This window comes from Pristiophorus japonicus, chromosome 14, assembly GCF_044704955.1.
Source record: "Pristiophorus japonicus isolate sPriJap1 chromosome 14, sPriJap1.hap1, whole genome shotgun sequence".
NCBI classification, from domain to species: domain Eukaryota; kingdom Metazoa; phylum Chordata; class Chondrichthyes; family Pristiophoridae; genus Pristiophorus; species Pristiophorus japonicus.
Window position 1 is genome coordinate 162,919,803 of NC_091990.1, and position 18,523 is coordinate 162,938,325.

Below are 18,523 nucleotides of genomic sequence, written 5' to 3' on the forward strand. Positions count from 1 at the left end.
GAGAGAGGATTAATTAGCAATCTCGTTGTGTGAGGCCCATTGGGAAAGAGTGACCATAATATAGTGGAATTCTACATTAGGATGGAGAATGAAACAGTTAATTCAGAGACCATGGTCCAGAACTTAAAGAAGAGTAACTTTGAAGGTATGAGGCGTGAATTGGCTAGGATAGATTGGCGAATGATACTTAAGGGGTTGACAGTGGATGGGCAATGGCAGACATTTAGATACCGCATGGATGAACTACAACAATTGTACATCCCTGTCTGTCGTAAAAATAAAAAAGGGAAGGTGGCTCAACCGTGGCTATCAAGGGAAATCAGAGATAGTATTAAAGCCAAGGAAGTGGCATACAAATTGGCCAGAAATAGCAGTGAACCCAAAGACTGGGAGAAATTTAGAACTCAGCAGAGGAGGACAAAGGGTTTGATTAGGGCAGGGAAAATAGAGTACGAGAGGAAGCTTGCAGGGAACATTAAGACGGACTGCAAAAGTTTCTATAGATATGTAAAGAGAAAAAGGTTAGTAAAGACAAACGTAGTCCTCTGCAGTCAGAATCAGGGGAAGTCATAACTGGGAACAAAGAAATGGCAGACCAATTGAACAAGTACTTTGGTTCGGTATTCACTAAGGAGGACACAAACAACTTTCCGGCTATAAAAGGGGTCAGAGGGTCTATAAGAAGGAGGAACTGAGGGAAATCATTATTAGTCGGGAAATTGTGTTGGGGAAATTGATGGGATTGAAGGCCGATAAATCCCCAGGGCCTGATGGACTGCATCCCAGAGTACTTAAGGAGATGGCCTTGGAAATAGCGGATGCATTGACAGTCATTTCCAACATTCCATAGACTGTGGATCAGTTCCTATGGAGTGGAGGGTAGCCAATGTAACCCCACTTTTTTAAAAAAAGGAGGGAGAGAGAAAACAGGGAATTATAGACCGGTCAGCCTGACATCTGTAGTGGGTAAAATGATGGAATCAATTATTAAGGATGTCATAGCAGCGCATTTGGAAAGAGGTGACATGATAGGTCCAAGTCAGCATGGATTTGTGAAAGGAAAATCATGCTTGACAAATCTTCTGAAATGTTTTGAGGATGTTTCCAGTAGAGTGGACAAGGGAGAACCAGTTGATGTGGTGTATTTGGACTTTCAGAAGGCTTTCGACAAGGTCCCACACAAGAGATTAATGTGCAAAGTTAAAGCACATGGGATTGGGGTAGTGTGCTGACGTGGATTGAGAACTGGTTGTCAGACAGGAAGCAAAGAGTAGGAGTAAATGGGTACTTTTCAGAATGGCAGGCAGTGACTAGTGGGGTACCGCAAGGTTCTGTGCTGGGGCCCCAGCTGTTTACATTGTACATTAATGATTTAGACGAGGGGATTAAATGTAGTATCTCCAAATTTGCAGATGACACTAAGTTGGGTGCGAGGAGGGTGCTATGAGGCTGCAGAGTGACTTGGATAGGTTAGGTGAGTGGCAGATGAAGTATAATGTGGATAAATGTGAGGGTATCCACTTTGGTGGTAAAAATAGAGAGACAGACTATTATCTGAATGGTGACAGATTAGGAAAAGGGGAGGTGCAACGAAACCTGGGTGTCATGGTACATCAGTCATTGAAGCTTGGCATGCAGGTACAGCAGGCGGTTAAGAAAGCAAATGGCATGTTGGCCTTCATAGCGAGGGGATTTGAGTACAGGGGCAGGGAGGTGTTACTACAGTTGTACAGGGCCTTGGTGAGACCACACCTGGAGTATTGTGTACAGTTTTGGTCTCCTAACTTGAGGAAGGACATTCTTGCTATTGAGTGAGTGCAGCAAAGGTTCACCAGACTGATTCCCGGGATGGCGGGACTGACATATCAAGAAAGACTGGATCAAGTGGGCTTGTATTCACTGGAGTTCAGAAGAATGAGAGGGGATCTCATAGAAACGTTTAAATTTCTGACGGGTTTATACAGGGTAGATGCAGGAAGAATGTTCCCAATGTTGGGGAAGTCCAGAACCAGGGGTCACAGTCTAAGAATAAGGTTTAAGCCATTTAGGACCGAGATGAGGAGAAACTTCTTCACCCAGAGAGTGGTGAACCTGTGGAATTATCTACCACAGAAAGTTGTTGAGGCCAATTCACTAAATATATTCAAAAAGGAGTTGGATGTAGTCCTTACTACTAGGAGGCTCAAGGGGTATGGCGAGAAAGCAGGAATGGGGTACTGAAGTTGCATGTTCAGCCATGAACTCATTGAAGGCGGTGCAGGCTCAAATGGCCCACTCCTGCACCTATTTTCTATGTTTCTATGCTTTTACCCCATGGTCACCACTTTCAGGCAGTCAGAGACCTTATTGAAAGGGGCAATTTCGGCCCCAAAATGTCAAAACCATCAATTGCAATACTTAATATGTACACAAATATCTGCATAAACTCCTGGGCCCTTTATATTGTAAGTTAAAGCAGAAAATGCTCCGTAGATATTTGTACACCTTTTCAAAACTTGGTGAAAATGGACACATTGGCCCCAAGTTTCCACATGATTTGCTCCTGATTTTTAGGAGTAACTGGTGGAGAACGGAGTATCTTCAAAATCGGAATTCTCCACATTTAAGTTTTCTGCAGTCCTAGTCAGGTAGAACAGTTTCACTTTTGAACAGAATTTTTTTTTTCAAAAGGGGGCGTGTCTTGCCACTGCCGCCTGATTTGAAAGTCTCCACAGTGAAAACGTACTCCAAACTAACTTAGAATGGAGCAAGTGAAGATTTTTGTCGGCTTGAAAAAAACCTTGTCTACACATTAAAAAATCAGGCGCAGGTTACAAATTAGGCGTCGGGAACGAGGTTGGGGGGGAGGGGTGGGAAAGGAAGTCATTAAATTCTGCAATGAATCCTTAATTATACTTATACAAATATTATACAAATAAATCCAACCTGAATAAAAATTTATAAGCAAAGAAAAGATTAAATAAACCATGTTCCTACCTGTGCGAAAGTGCATCAGGCAGGCCTTTCAGGCAGCGGTTTGCCATCGGGCCTGACCGACGGCAGGGGGAGGGAGAAAGCTGCAGGAAGCCTCAGTGCTGATCATGGAAGGGCAATGTGGTTTTATTAAAAAATGTTAAAAATTGAACAGCTACAAAGAATTTGAATAGTTTCAAACAAGTGCATGTGTCCCGTTTATCACAGTCTATCTTTAATTACAGAATGCACTCCCTCACACACAGAAATATCAAGAAAATTAAAATGCAAGCCTTTGCAAGGGTTGAATAACCAAATTTTCACTTTTTCTGCAGCACTTTTTAAAATGGCCGAGTGCCAATGTTTACTTCAGACTGCGTGTGCGCGAACGCTCCAACACGCACGTGCAGGGTTGCCGGCACCAAAAAAACTCTTAAATTGTACCCGCCCCCTCCTACTTACAAAATCGGCGCGAGTGGTAGGCTCCGCCCCCTGTGCGCCGCGCCAAGCAGACATCGAGCTGCAAGGCGTTCGAGCATAGCACGTTTTTTTTAAGGCGCCGTTTTTGGCGCGAAAAACGGGCGCCCAGCTTGGAGGGGCGCCTGTTTTGTCGCGTGTGGAAACTTGGGGCCATTCTGTGGAGTTAGAAATCAGTTTGACTGGACAATAATTCTGGGTGTTCTGGGATGTGTTCAAGTCAAACAAGTTTGTAGACTTGATCTCAGTACATTTCTCTGCCTTTTTAAACAAATAATGCAATGTATGAAACACTGACTAAAAGTAACTTGAGTATTTAAAAGGGAAGTGGTTGTTTCCTGACCCAACTGGCTCTAATTAAAGACCACCTTGTATGAATCCCCTCTTCTGGAGGCACTCCACCAAATAAGATATCCATTTCAGTAGTCTTGCCACTTTACACATTTAATGAGCCCTCCTTAATGACATGTTTCCTCTTGTCTTGTCAGCTGTCACACCCAATGAGGAATGTTAAAGCTTTCTTATGAATGAATAAGACATTCTCCTAGCAACGAGGAGAATGTTGAGGTGCAAGTGGAATTTGATCAGCCAAGCCTTTCCATTGAAATGATAGGAAGGAATGCAATCAGCCCATAAAGTGCTTGAGAGAAATACTTGAACAGGGGTGTGTATGTTTAACATGCCTGTAATTACAGGAGTGATAAAGTTGTCAGCCAACAGGAAGCAGCAATGCTTTACTACTAAGCCTGGCTCGGTGGTAACCACATTAATCATGACAACTTTTCAGCTGGTGTAGGCATATAGCCTGCTTTAATGCCAAGGTTATTCATTAAGGTTCAAATCAGCAGATTCCGATTGAAGAATGTGTTGAAGCATATCAGTTTCACTATTGTTTCTAATGAAGGCTCTTGCTCCCATTCTTAAAGGTTACATTACAGGAGCTCTTCATTTACAACCAAATGTTAGCTGTACTAATTTGGATGTAAACCATAGTTTAGTTACTTGAGCCCCAAGTTTCCACATGATTTGCTCCTGATTTTTAGGAGCAACTGATGTAGAACGGAGTATCTTAGAAATCGGAATTCTCCACATTGAGGGCCCAAGTTTCCACATGATTTGCTCCTGATTTTTAGGAGCAACTGGTGGAGAATGGAGTATCTTAGAAATCGCAATTCTCCACATTTTTCTTCTGCAGTTCTAGTCAGGTAGAACAGTTCTACTTTGGAACAGAATTTTTTCTTCAAAAGGGGGCGTGTCCGGCCACTGACGCCTGATTTCAAAGTTTCCACAGTGAAAACGTACTCCAAACTAACTTAGAATGGAGCAAGTGAAGATTTTTGTAGAACTGAAAAAACCTGTTCTACACGTTAAAAAAATCACGTGCAGGTTACAAATTAGGCGTCCAGAACGAGGTGGGGAGAGGGGGGGGGAAGGGAAGTCATTAAATTCTACAATAAATCCTTATTTATACTTCTACAAATATTATACAAATAAATCCAACCTGAATAAACATTTATAAGCAAAGAAAAGATTAAATAAACCATCTTCCTACCTGTGTGAAAGTGCTTCAGCCACGAAGAATGCTGCAGTCAGCCTCAAGTTGAGGCAGCCGTTCGTTCCCGTGGGGCGGGGGGGAGGAGGCACCCGTTTGTTCTCGCGGGGCAGGGGGGAGGAGGCACCCGTTCGTTCCCGTGGGGAGGGGGGGGAAAAGAGAAGAGGAGGCGCCCGTTCGTTCCCGCGGGGGGGTGGGGCTGGAGGAGACAGTGAGAAGGCTGCAAGAAGCCTCAGTGCTGATGGCAATGTGCTTTTATTAAAAAATGTTCAAAAATTAAACAGCTCCAAAAATGGCCGAGTGCCAATGTTTCCTTCACACTGCGCGTGCGCGAATGATCCAATGTGCACGCGCAGCGTTGCCGGCAGGAAAAAAACTAATTTAAATGGTACCCGCCCCCTCCCACTTACAAAATCGGCGCGAGTGTAGGCTCCGCCCCCCTGGGCGCCGCGCCAAACAGACAAGGAGCTGCAAAGCGCTCCAGAATCACGTGTTTTTGTCCGGCGCCTGTTTTTTATCGTGTGGAAACCTGGGCCCTTAGTTCCCTCCAGTTCTAGTCAGGTAGAACAGTTTCACTTTGGAACTGAATTTTCTTTTCAAAAGGGGGCATGTCCGGCCACTGATGCCTGATTTCAAAGTTTCCACAGTGAAAACGTACTCCAAACTAACTTAGAATGGAGTAAGTGAAGATTTTTGTACGCTTGAAAAAACCTTGTTTACACTTTAAAAAAATAGGCGCAGGTTACAAATTAGGCGTCGGGAACGAGGTAAGTGGGGGGGGGGGGGAAAAGGGAAGTCATTAAATTCTACAATCAATCCTTAGTTATACTTATACAAATATTATACAAATAAATCCGACCTGAATAAAAATTTATAAGCAAAGAAAAGATTAAATAAACCATGTTCCTACCTGTGTGAAAGTGCTTCAGGCAGGGGTGTGGCGTCAGTGTCTCGACGGCAGCGGCAGCAAGCAGCCTTCGAGCTGAGCTGCAGTGCTTGAGGCAGGGGTGTGGCGTCAGTGTCTCGTCTCGACGGCAGCGGCAGGCAGCAAGAAGCCTTCGAGCTGAGCTGCGGTGCTTGAGGCAGGCCTTCATTCCCCGTGAAGATGCAGCACCCGGACGGACTTGAGGCCATTCGGCCATGGGATGTCAGTGGCTGGCCGGGAGCCAAAGAATGAACAAAGGACACACGCAGCTGCAGATTTAAAATTCTTTAGGCTGTTCGGCCACGCTTATGGGGCGGCGTCAGTGGCTCGAAGGCAGCCGAAGAATCAGGAGCGGACGTGAGGCCATTCGGCCATGGGATTGCAGCGGCGTCAGTGGCTGGCCGGGAGCCGAAGAAAGAACAGCAGCAGCCTTCGAGCTGTATGGGGACTGACTGAGGCCATTTGGACAGGGAAGAGGCAGCCACATCGACATCTTTATATTTAAATTTGCAGAATGGGTGTTACATTGTCAACAACACATATTATGCAATGGTTTGCTTCCTCATGCAAGAAATTCTTTGTTCTTGGTGGACGTTGATCCATTGCAAAGTTGAATTGGCACTTTTATTTCTCAAAACACAGTCCTTAATTTGCAGGCACCGGTTCTGCAAGTTTAGCAGTGAAAAGCTGAACTCACTGATTTCAGCAGGTGATTTATTCAGCAGTGCTGCTAAAAGCACTCCCTCACACACAGAAATATCAAGAAAATTAAAATACAAGCCTTTGCAGGGGTCCAAGAAACAAATCTTCACTTTTTCTGCAGTACTTTTAAAAATGGCCGAGTGCCAATGTTTACTTCAGACTGCGCGTGGGCGAACGCTCCAACGCGCACGCGCAGGGTTGCTGGCACCAAGAAGCCTCATTTCAATTGTACCCGCCCCCTCCTACTTACAAAATCGGTGCGAGTGGTAGGCTCCGCCCCCTGTGCGCCGCGCCAAGCAGACATCGAGCTCCAAGAAGCTCGAGAATACTGCATCTTTTTTCCGGCGCGAAAAACAGGCGCCCAGCTCTGAGGTGTGTCTTTTTCGCCGCGTGTGGAAACTTGGGGCCTTACAGTCTGAGTGGTATATTTCAAAGAATCGAATTGAATTTAATTGAATATGGATTTCAAAACCCATGCATCAAGGTCAAATCCTGATTTTTATATTCTGATCCTCGACGTAACTGGGCCATTCTGAAATGAAACTCATTTTGATTGTGCCATTACATTACAGAACATTTTTACTACATCTGAGCATCAAACTAACATTCCCTTGACTAAGTGACGGTCAGGGCCAGTGTGTGCACAGGCAATGGAAACTGTGCTGATTTTTTAAAAATTATTGTATTTAAGGCCAAAAATAATTAATAAAATGAGACAAAGAGCAAATGGAAACAAAAATGAGAATATGCTACCATAATTCAGATTGCCTGTCATAACAGTAACTGGCCAATGGGCTTGAAGCTGGACCAATAATATGCATACGCTCTTGAAAACTTGCCACAATAGTTGGTGGGCACATGATTGTACCACATCTGGTAAACATATTAAATTAATCCATCACGTTTGGTGGCTCAATCAGTGAAGGTGCCAACATGTTGGAGGTCCTTTGTTTGACAGCACCCCAGTCTGTAATTGGCACTTAGTCTCCGCTTACAGGAAGTTTTGCCAGTTTTTGCCCAGGAATTACATTTGCATGTTTTGAAACTTTTTGTCCCAAATTAATTGTTTATGGATTTTCGACCACTTAGTATGGTAAATTTCAGTTATATGGTGGAACAAGAGTAATTTGCATTGGTTTACAATCTTGTATAAGGAACTAATATTTTTAATGTCATGTACAAACCAGTATTTTTATGCATTTCTAAATCCCTCCGATCCTTTTGCTTCTGTCAAATACTATAGTGGGGAAAACTGAATTTATTGTCAATTGATTAGGTCCACTCCTAAGATCTTTAAGGATAGTTCCAACCTTGGCATATAGGTTTTATAAGCACAGTATTTACTAAAATCCTCAGTTTGTGGGCCATTGCCCAACATGCCTGTTCCACACCGAGAGTACTGCTAATGCAGGGAAAGAGCTGACATTTGTCTTTTTTTATTTTTCAGTTTCTGGCCATGGTGAGGCAGAAATGGTGAGTACTTTTATGGGGCATCTGAGGAGAAGGGGAGTTAATCTTCAGTGGACTGTCGATGCTACTTAATCACAATTAAATGTTAGTTTAAGAATATTGGGTCAGGCTTGCTCTTTTTCTCCTTATGGTCTTTCTGGGGTTATGCACCACCTACATTCTGCCCTCAGCCCACTGCCAGTGCTGCAGAGGGGTATGTGGGATAGACTGGTGGAGATGTTGTGATCAGCCTTCCTATATGTGCCTCGCCTCTAGCATTGTCGCTGAGATCAGCAACTCCGTAATGGGAAGGATTGAGTTGTGTTTCTAAATATTTATCAGTAATCCAATTTGCAGCACTACTCTTAAATGACCTATTCCATTGTGGGACATCAGATCTGTCCTATTTCATTTCATTGATTATTTCTTTATGGGAAATTTTAATTGGCCTACATTGTAGACAGTTTAAAATGGCTGCTGCAAATGCATGGTAAGAACCTATGTTGTTGCATGCATAAAGGCGAGAATATAATTAATTACTACTAGACATGCAGTTCCCCAGTTGATCAGTAGGCCATCAATTGGTTATAGATTCGTCCGCGACCTTTGGATTTGTCCTGTCCGGGGTCCTGCAAACAAGGCTCTTAAAGTTTGCGCATGTCCTGAAGGGGTATGGAATACTTGGCTGGTATGTCACACAATTCTGAAACCTATTTGAGATTCACAACTTTAATTGTGTAGGATACCTCCTTGATTTTCTTTTGTCTTAGTGTGGACTTCAAAGCAGAGAGGGGGATAAATTGTGGCTAGTAGTAATGATTTTTTTGTGTAATTTTACTTGGACAATATAATGAGTTGGGGTTAATAGTGTGCTCAGTGACCCTCCAATCCCAAGTGAAACTGCAGTCCCAGCGCCTGGTCCAAACTAAGCACGATTACCTCAGAGACCTGCTGGAACAATTTAGCAATTCTAGCCTGAGATATAGTCTCAATCGGAGAGATAAAGTGAATACACTGGTATTCCCATGCATGTCTTCTTGATGAGAGTTCATTACTCATCCTGCAAACACATATCTCAAATGAGTTTGTGCGTGAAGTCATGTTTTGTTACATGAGATGCGGGAGCTTGCCTGTGGGAGTGGATTTTTACCTTGAGGCTCAGAAAAGTTGTATCTGGAGCTTTAATCATAACAGTAATATTGTATCGTACTGGTAATTAGATATATTGCACAGTTTAGAAACTTGGGATAGTTGCTAACAGGATTTTATCTTATTTCCTAGGATGAAGATTCAGAGTTTAATTTAGCTACAGATTTTGAAATTGGACACTTTTTTCGTGAACGGATAGTCCCTCGAGCAGTTCTGTATTTTACTGGAGAAGCCATAGATGACGATGAGGATGTGAGTACATTGCTAACTTGTGACCTGTTATTTTTGACGCAAGTTTTCAAATTAACAGCAACATGACAGTAAAGGAAGAGTTGAGAAACTTAAAGGATTTCATTAGGGATGAAACTAAGGATGTGCAGAAATGTAATACTGAGTACTTCCTTGAAGTATTTACTTGACAAGACTTCCACAATATGCCCTGCAGAGTTGAGGACCTTTACATAAACGAGTTACAGGCTCTAAGCAACTTTAAAAGGCTCAAAACGAATGAGTCCCTGGGTTTTATCTCATAACATTAAAGTCGAAGGATAAATTTGCTCAGTGTTAAGTTATTAGTATTCAATTGATGAAACCTGGGGAGGTAATACTAGATTTGAAACAAGCTGAAGTATCCATATTCAAGATAGAGGACAAATACCATCTATGTAATTGCAGACTTATCAGTTGAACATCAGTACCTGTTAACATAATGGACTGATTGTCAGGGAAAATTGAATATATGTGTAAGAATCTAATAACTCTGAACCAAAATGGCTTCAGATGGAAAGATCCTACCTGCGAACCTCCTTGACTTTTTTGAGGCTATCTCAAATGGATGTAAGATGTTCTACTTGGGTTTCCCAAAAACCTTCAATAAAGTTGCTCACGAACAACTAACTGAAAGAGAAATAGTGGGAATTAAGGGCGATGACAAGGACTTGGCTGAAGGAAAGAAAGCGCTAGGTAATTGAGGGGAATAATGTCAGGATTGGCGAGGATAGGGTGGTTGCAGCACACTGAGTGGAGTTCCCCAGGGGTCAGTGCTGGAGCCCTCATCTTCCTTTATATATACCCAATGCAAACTTTAATTTGCTAATGATACCAAGGAAGGGATTGATTGGGGGAGGGGGGGTGAAGAGGAGTAGGGGCTGTCAATGGATAACAGTAGGTAGCAGACTATACATATTGGGTGTCTCTGCACTGTTCGTAACCTGTTGCTTATGATTCCTGTTGCACCTCAGGTTCCATTCCAGTGCCACATCAATTCAACAAAAGATGTAGGCTGAAAGCTGATCCATAGCTTCGTCTGGTCAGAGTTGAAACAATTTTCTTCTTTGTGTGGCAGGATAGCAGCTAGAAATCTCATGAAATTGGGAGCAGAGACATAGTATTCACTTAAGATTGTAACCAAAATCCTTGGGTGACCATTGAAACAAAAAATGATCTTTTGGGCTGTAGTAACATTGGCCAGATGTCCTTAGCTTGTGTTGAATCACTTGTACCAAGAGATTACGGCAAATCTGATCTCCGTTTGGACAGGGAATGGATACCTTTCTGTAGACACTTTGGACAATATATGCATAGGTAAACATAGAAAATAGGTGCAGGAGGAGGCCATTCGACCCTTTGAGCCTGCACCATCATTCACCTCAGTACCTCTTTCCTGCTTTCTCTCCATACCCCTTGATCCCTTTAGCCGTAAGGGCCATATCCAACTCCTTCTTGAATATATCGAACAATTCTCTGCGGAAGAAAATTCCACAGGTTAACAACTCTCTTGAGTGAAGAAGTTTCTCCTCATCTCAGTCCTAAATGGCTTACCCCTTATCCTTAGACTGTGACCACTGGTTCTGGACTCCCCCAACATCGGGAACATTCTTCCTGTATCTAACCTGCCCAGTCCCGTCAGAATTTTGTGTGTCTGAGATCCCCTCTCATTCTTCTAAACTCCATTGAATACAGGCCTAGTCGATCCAGTCTCTCCTCATATGTCAGTCCTGCTATCCCGGGAATCAGTCTGGTGAACCTTCGCTGCACTCCCTCAATAGCAAGAACGTCCTTCCTCAGATTTGGAGACCAAAACTGAACACAATATTCCAGGTGAGGCCTCACCAAGCCCTGTGCAGCTGCAGCAAGACCACCCTGCTCCTATACTCATCCCCTAGCTATGAAGGCCAACATGCCATCTGCCGTCTTCACCGCCTGCCGCATCTGCATGCCAACCTTCAATGACTGGTGTACCATGACACCCAGGTCTCGTTACACTTCCCCTTTTCCTAATCTATCGCCATTCAGATAATCTGTCTGTGTTTTTGCCAGCAAAGTGGATAACCTCATATTTACCCACATTATACTGCATCTGCCATGCATTTGCCCACTCACCTAACCTGTCCAAGTAATCCCTGCAGCCTCTTAGCATCCTCCTCACAGCTCACACCGCCACCCAACTTAGTGTCATCTGCAAACTTGGAGATATTACATCCAATTCCTTCATCTAAGTCATTAATGTATATTGTAAATTGCTGGGGTCCCAGCACTGAACCCTGCAGCATCCCACTGGTCACTGCCTGCCATTCTGAAAAGGACCCGTTTATCCTGACTCTCTGCTTCCTGTCTGCCAACCAGTTCTCTATCCACGTCAATACATTACCCCCAATACCATGTGCTTTAATTTTGCACACCAATCTCTTGTGTGGGACCTTGTCAAAAGCCTTTTGAAAGTCCAAATACACCACATCCACTGGTTCTCCCTTTCCACTCTACTAGTTACATCCTCAAAAAATTCTATAAGATTTGTCAAGCATGATTTCCCTTTCATAAATCCATGCTGACTTGGACTGATCACATCACTGCTTTCCAAATGCTCTGCTATTTCATCTTTAATAAATTGATTCCAACATTTTCCCCACTACCGGTCTATAATTGCCCGTTTTCTCTCCCTCTTTTTTTTTTTTAAAGTAGGGTTACATTAGCTACCCTTCAATCCATAGGAACTGATCCAGACTCTATAGAATGTTGGAAAATGACCACCAATGCATCCACTATTTCTAGGGCCACTTCCTTAAGTACTCTGGGATGCAAGCTATCAGGCCCTGGGGATTTACCGGTCTTCAATCCCATCAATTTCCCTAACACAATTTCCTGACTGATAAGGATTTCATTCAGTTCCTCCTTCTCGCTCGACCCTCGGTCCCCTACTATTTCCAGAACGTTATTTGTGTCTTCCTTCGTGAAGACAGAACCAAAGATTTGTTCAATTGGACTGCCATTTCTTTGTTACCCATTATAAATTCACCTGATTCTGACTGCAAGGGACCTACGTTTGTCTTCACTAATCTTTTTCTCTTCACATATCTATAGAAGCTTTTGCAGTCAGTTTTTATGTTCCCAGCAAGCTTCCTCTTGTACTCCAATTCCCCCCATCTAATCAAACCCTTTGTCGTCCTCTGCTGAATTCTACATTTCTCCCAGTCCTCAGGTTTGCTGCTTTTTATGGCCAATTATATGCTGCTTACTTGGATTTAACACTATCCCTAATTTCCCTTGTTAGCCACGGTTGAGCCACCTTTCCCTTTTTATTTTTACTCCAAACAGTGATGTACAATTGTTGAAGTTCATCCATGTGATCTTTAAATGTTTGCCATTGCCTATCCACCGTCAACCCTTTAAGTATCATTTTCCAGTCTTTACTAGCCAATTGACGCCTCATACCATCGAAGTTACCTTTCCTTAAGTTCAGGACCCTAGTCTCTAAATTAACTGTCACTCTTTATCTTAATAAAGAATTCTACCATATTATGGTCACTCTTCCCCAAGGGGCCTCACACAACAAGATTGCTAATTAGTCCTTTCTCGTTACACATCACCCAATCTAGGATGGCCAGCCCTCTAGTTGGTTCCTCGACCTGGAGTTCTGAGCTGCTATTTCAAGAAAAGGCAAGGGAAAACTGCTGCTTCCTGGGTTGGAATGTTGAATTAATCTGGGAAAGTAGTGTTGAAAGTTAAATGCTTAATTGTGGAAAGTGTTGATAGAATGAATCATTGAATAATTCAGTATAAATTGGTCTGCCATATTTCGGGTTTGAAGCTTTATCATGTGGGTTTAGTGACTTGAATGTACTACAGATGTACTATTGACATACAGTAAAATGCAGCCTGCACTGTGCCCTGGCCTTTGAGTGTCAGCCGTGGCTTAGTTGGTAGCACCCTCTCCTCTAATTCAGAAGATTGTAGGACTAAAGACCTACTCCAGAGACTTGAGCACAAAAATCTAGTCGAGCACTGAGGGGGTGCTAACTGTCGGAGGTGCCGTCTTTCAGGTGAGATGTTAAATCTGCGCGCTCAGGTGGATGTAAAAGATCCCACGGCACTATTTCGGAGAAGAGCAGGGGGAGTTATCCCTGATGTCCTGGCCAATATTTATTCCTCAATCAACATAACAAAAACATCTGGTATTATCACACTGCTGTTTGTGGGAGCTTGCTTGTGTGCAAATTGGCTGCCGTGTTTCCTACATTTCAACAGTGACTACACTTTTTTTAAGTACTTCATTGGCTGTAAAGTGCTTCGGGAAGTCTGGTGGTCGTGAAAGGCGCTATATAAATGGAAGCCTGTCAGTCATTCTAGCACATGGTTATTGAGTGGGACTAACTTGTCTTCCCTATTTTCTCAACCAAGGAATGTGCTAGTTTAGGAAAAACCTTTTTGGGGGGTGGGGGGGGGGGGAAATTAGAGAATAGAAGTCTGCTTCAAAGAGAAATGCAGTTAGGCACAATGTCAGATATAAACTTCCTTAGAACGCATCTTTAACATAAAGGAATAGCCCAAGGTGTTTCACGGGAAGAAAATGGTCATTGAGCAACACTCAGGAAAACAGTTGATGGATGTGTGGTCAGAGGTCAATTTTGAAGACGGTCGAAGGGGATTGGCGAAGGATTTGGGTGCAGAGAACGTGAAGTTGAAGCATCTGCCGGCAGAAGATTAGCGGGGGAGGGGAGGGATTGCACATTGTTGTAAAGTATCTAATTATTATTGATATTTTGTTCTGATGTTTTAATTACTTGTGCACAATAATTTTTAAAGCCTATTAAAATGAGGGAGAATAGTTTTGTACTGTAGAGCAGGAATAAATGTTGGGAAATTGTAAGAGAACGAAGAACTGCAGCAGAGGAGGTGCTATGGCTGTGGTCGGGAGGTCATTAGCATGCTGTTGTCACACTGATTCATCTAGGGGTGGGGCGTGATTCATTTGGGCCAAGACTTGACATTGAGGTGGGTACCCCGCCCCTTCAACCCCACCTCTGATAAGTGGAAATGTATTTAAATGTAAACTCTAAATTTATTAAATGCCCACAGAAAAACTAAAGTTTATATAGTTCGATTAAACTTTTCTATCTGTCAAAGGACATCTGTAGTTTATTCTGATTATATTGCAACTTAAAATTTAAATTACTTTCCTTTGACGTAGACTATATTAACATCTCTCTACAGCTTTTGATTTCAAGGTGTAAGTATATTCCGCAGCAGGAGATGCAATAATTTTCTACGTTAAAATGAGCGATCGTCATGAATTAAATGGAGTATTATGCCTCTGATGTTGGTTATTGATATTCATCTAGCCTGAGGCACAAGTGTGCTGCCGCTCTTACTAAAATAATGTCACCTGTCCAGTATTTAAATATGTAGCTTAGTATGTTCACCTGCAGCTGTAACCTCTGTGTTCCTTTATAAGGAAACTTGGAGCTTGCTGAGCAGAGGATGGTATATACTTGCCCAAACAGGAATTCATTAATGTTGGGTAAAGTACAGAGAATGGTTTCCTCAATGTCAGTCTTTGAATTGTACCCAAATATCCATCCTTATTGTCTTTTTATTTTAAGTAGGCTTTGCTGAGTGCACACACACTTTAGATTAGGATGACAGGATGCTCTTGTGGTGCTAGGAGTAGTGGGAATATAATCTTTGTTCAGTTTGCTTCTGCTTCAGTTACAGCTTTCCCAGTGACTAGATGATTTTTGCGTCATCCGTAGACATAGTAATTGGTCATTCTGACCTGGTCAACCTTCATTATGCTTCCAACGTATTGGTTTAATTTCTCACATCTTGGTCTTGTTGCCACCTGTTTAAAAACCATCTCTTTATATTCGAATACACTTTGGGCTCAATTGATTGGACGTTAACGTGCAGAAAGCGGAGTTATTTGTGCTGAGATTCCTAATAAGCAGCTTTAGTGCATGGGAAAGTGCGGAGCACATCCTTGGGGCCGTAATCTCCATTTTTTTTAATTAGTGGTTACGTGTAGAGTTCCAAAATTATATCTGAATATATATATAACCTTGTTTTCAATGTTCGACTTGCATTAGGTTTCATGAGAAACCTACTAATAATCTTTTCTCTTCCAGTATGAAGTGGAGGAGGGAGAAGAAGGTGAAGAGGAGGTAAGGAAGTATACAGTAACAGTTTTATTACTTCGGCATGTTGTAGCTGCCATGCTAGCTTTAAAGCTTTTCTCTTCTGAAATATGTTCCTTTATTTATTTTGCCCTCAAAAGAAGACAACCGGTAAAATTATCCTACGTGTTTTCTTTCCAAGATTCAGTTAGACTAACTGTAGCAATTTTTTTACAGAAGTCTCACTTGTTCGGGTTCTTCCATTATTCTGGTTATTTAAAGAAATGCAGAGTTCAGTGTCAAGCGACTCTTTGGTTAACCCCTCTAATCTTACTAGAAGCAAAATAAATCTGGTGTGGGTATAAATGCTGCTGTACTCTTTACCCCAGAATACAGCTAGTGATGGATTCTTCCATATTTGCAAACAACTCTGTGGTCTAAGGCATGCAACAAGTTTGCAATTGGTATAATTGTTGCCTGATGTATTGTTACCTGACTCCACTTGAAAAATCATTGCGATTAGGCAGAGTCAACACTGTTTTATGAAAGACACATTAATTTTGAGAGCAGGGTGGTAGATAAGGGGGAGCCAGTGGATGTAGTATATTTGGATTTTCAGAAGGCATTCTATAAGGTGCCACACAAGAGGTTGTTATATAAGATTACTTTGGGAGCTGAAGTTGGGGCCAGAGGGGGCTTAGACAGGGGGGGGGGGGAGTTTGAGGGAGAGTGAAGTGAAGGATGAAGGCATGCATGCTTGACCCCTTTTTCATCTGGAAGGAGGCGAGCATGCCGAGAGATCTGAGATGCAGTAATCGTGACCATCTTTTTTAAAAAAAAGGTCTGCGGCAACTACAAAGGAATCTCCCTGTTGTCAGTCACTGGGAAAGTCATCGCTAGAATCCTCCTCAGCCGTCTTCTCCCTGTGGCTGAGGAGCTCCTCCTGGAGTCACAGTGCGATTCCGTCCACTACGGAGTACAACGGACATGATCTTTACGGCACGACAACTGCAAGAGAAATGCAGGGAACAGCACCAACCCATTGTACATGGCCGCCTTTGACCTCACGAAGGCCTTTGACTCTGTTAACTGCGGGGGACTATGGAACGTTCACCTCCATTTCAACTGCTCCCAAAAGTTTGTCGCCATCCTCCACCTGCTCCACGACGACATGCAAGCTGTGATCCTGATCAACTGATCCATCACAGACCCAATCAACATCCAGACCGGGCTCAAGCAGGTCTACGACATCACGCCAACCCTCTTCTCGATCTTCCTCACTGTAATGCTCTACCTCACACTCAACAAGCTCCCCACTGGAGTGGAACTAAACTATAGAACTAATGGGAACCTGTTCAACCTTCGTCGCCTCCAGGCCAGATCCAAGGCTGTCCCATCCTCTGTCGTCGAACTACAGTACGCAGACAACGCTTGCGTCTGCGCACATTGAGGCTGAACTCCAAGCCATCTTCAACATCTTCACCGAGGCATACAAAAGCATGGGCCTTGCACTAAACATCCGTAAGACAAAGGTCCTCCACCAACCTGACCCTGCCACACAGCACTGCCCCCCCCCCCCCCTCCCCTGCAAATCAAGATCCACGGCGCAGCCCTGGACAAAGTGGACCACTTTTCCATACCTCGGAAACCTATTATCAGCAAGGGAAGACCAGGTTCAACATCGCCTCCGGTGCACCAGCGCAGCCTTCGGCCGCCTGAGGAAGAGTGTGTTCGAAGATCAGGCCCTCAAATCTGGCACCAAGCTTATGGTCTACAGGACTGTAGTGATACCTGCCCTCCTGTATGGCTCAGACGTGGACCATATATAGTAGACACCTCAAATCGCTGGAGAAATACCACCAGCGATGTCTCTGCAAGATCCTACAAATCCCCTGGGAGGACAGACGCACCAATGTGTGTTCTCGATCAGGCCAGCATCGAAGCATTGACCACACGCGACCAGCTCCGTTGGATGGGCCACATCGTCCACATGTCTGACACGAGACTCCCAAAGCAAGCGCTCTATTCTGAACTCATCATCATCATAGGCAGTCCCTCAAAGCAAGAATGACTTGCTTCCACGCCCAAAAGGGATGAGTTCACAGGTGTTCAATGAGGGACCTAATATTCTAGATCCCGAACTACATATTGAAGGGTGGAAGATACTTGTGCTTGGATTTTTTTAACGTGTGCTGGCCGTTGCACACCAGCCACCACACGGGCTTGACAGAGCTATGTCTTGGTCCAGTGGCAAGGATTACCCTAGACTAACTGGAGACCAGCTCTGCTGCACGGACCGAGCACGCACACATATCGGAGTGTGGGCTGGCCCTCGCCTCTTGGCCCCAGATTCATGCCTCTCCTGGGCCCCAGTCACTTCCCTCTACAAACTCTCGCCGCTCCTTTGCCCCTCCTGCTGTGCCTGCCCGCGCGAGCCCCAGGTGGGCAGAGGAAACATTTCAAGGATGCCCTCAAAGCCTCCTTGATAACATGCAACATCCCCACCGGCATCTGGGAATCCCTGGCCGAAGAGCATCCGGGAGGGCACTGAGCACCTCAAGTCTTGTCACCGAGAGCATGCAGAAAACAAGCGCAGGCAGCGGAAGGAACGTGCGGAAAACCAGACTCCCCACCCACCCTTTCCTTCAACGACTGTCTGTCCCACCTGCAACAGAAACTGTAATTTCCGTATTGGACTATTCAGTCACCTGAGAACTCACTTTGAGTGGAAGCAAGTCTTCCTTGAGTTCGAGGGACTGCCTATGACAGAAAATTAGGACTCATGCAATTGGGGGTAGTATATTAGCATGGGTTGAAAATTAATTAACGGACAGAAAACAGAGAGTAGGGATAAACGGGTTATTTTCAGGATGGCAGGATGTGACAAGTGGAGTACTGCAAAGAATAGTGCTTGGACTGTGGCTATTT

At 43.8% G+C, this 18,523-nt stretch overlaps 1 protein-coding gene across 5 annotated transcripts in view; it reads left to right on the forward strand.

The window, feature by feature from the left end:
* nap1l4b (nucleosome assembly protein 1-like 4b) overlaps positions 1-18,523 on the forward strand; it is a 136,533-nt gene that overhangs the window by 96,649 nt on the left and 21,361 nt on the right. For all 5 annotated transcript variants that reach the window (XM_070899753.1, XM_070899757.1, XM_070899756.1 and 2 more), the window contains exons 11-13: positions 8,056-8,081; positions 9,339-9,458; positions 15,608-15,643. In XM_070899753.1, coding sequence (XP_070755854.1) covers positions 8,056-8,081; positions 9,339-9,458; positions 15,608-15,643 — 182 coding nt within the window. The remainder of the gene's footprint in view (positions 1-8,055; positions 8,082-9,338; positions 9,459-15,607; positions 15,644-18,523) is intronic.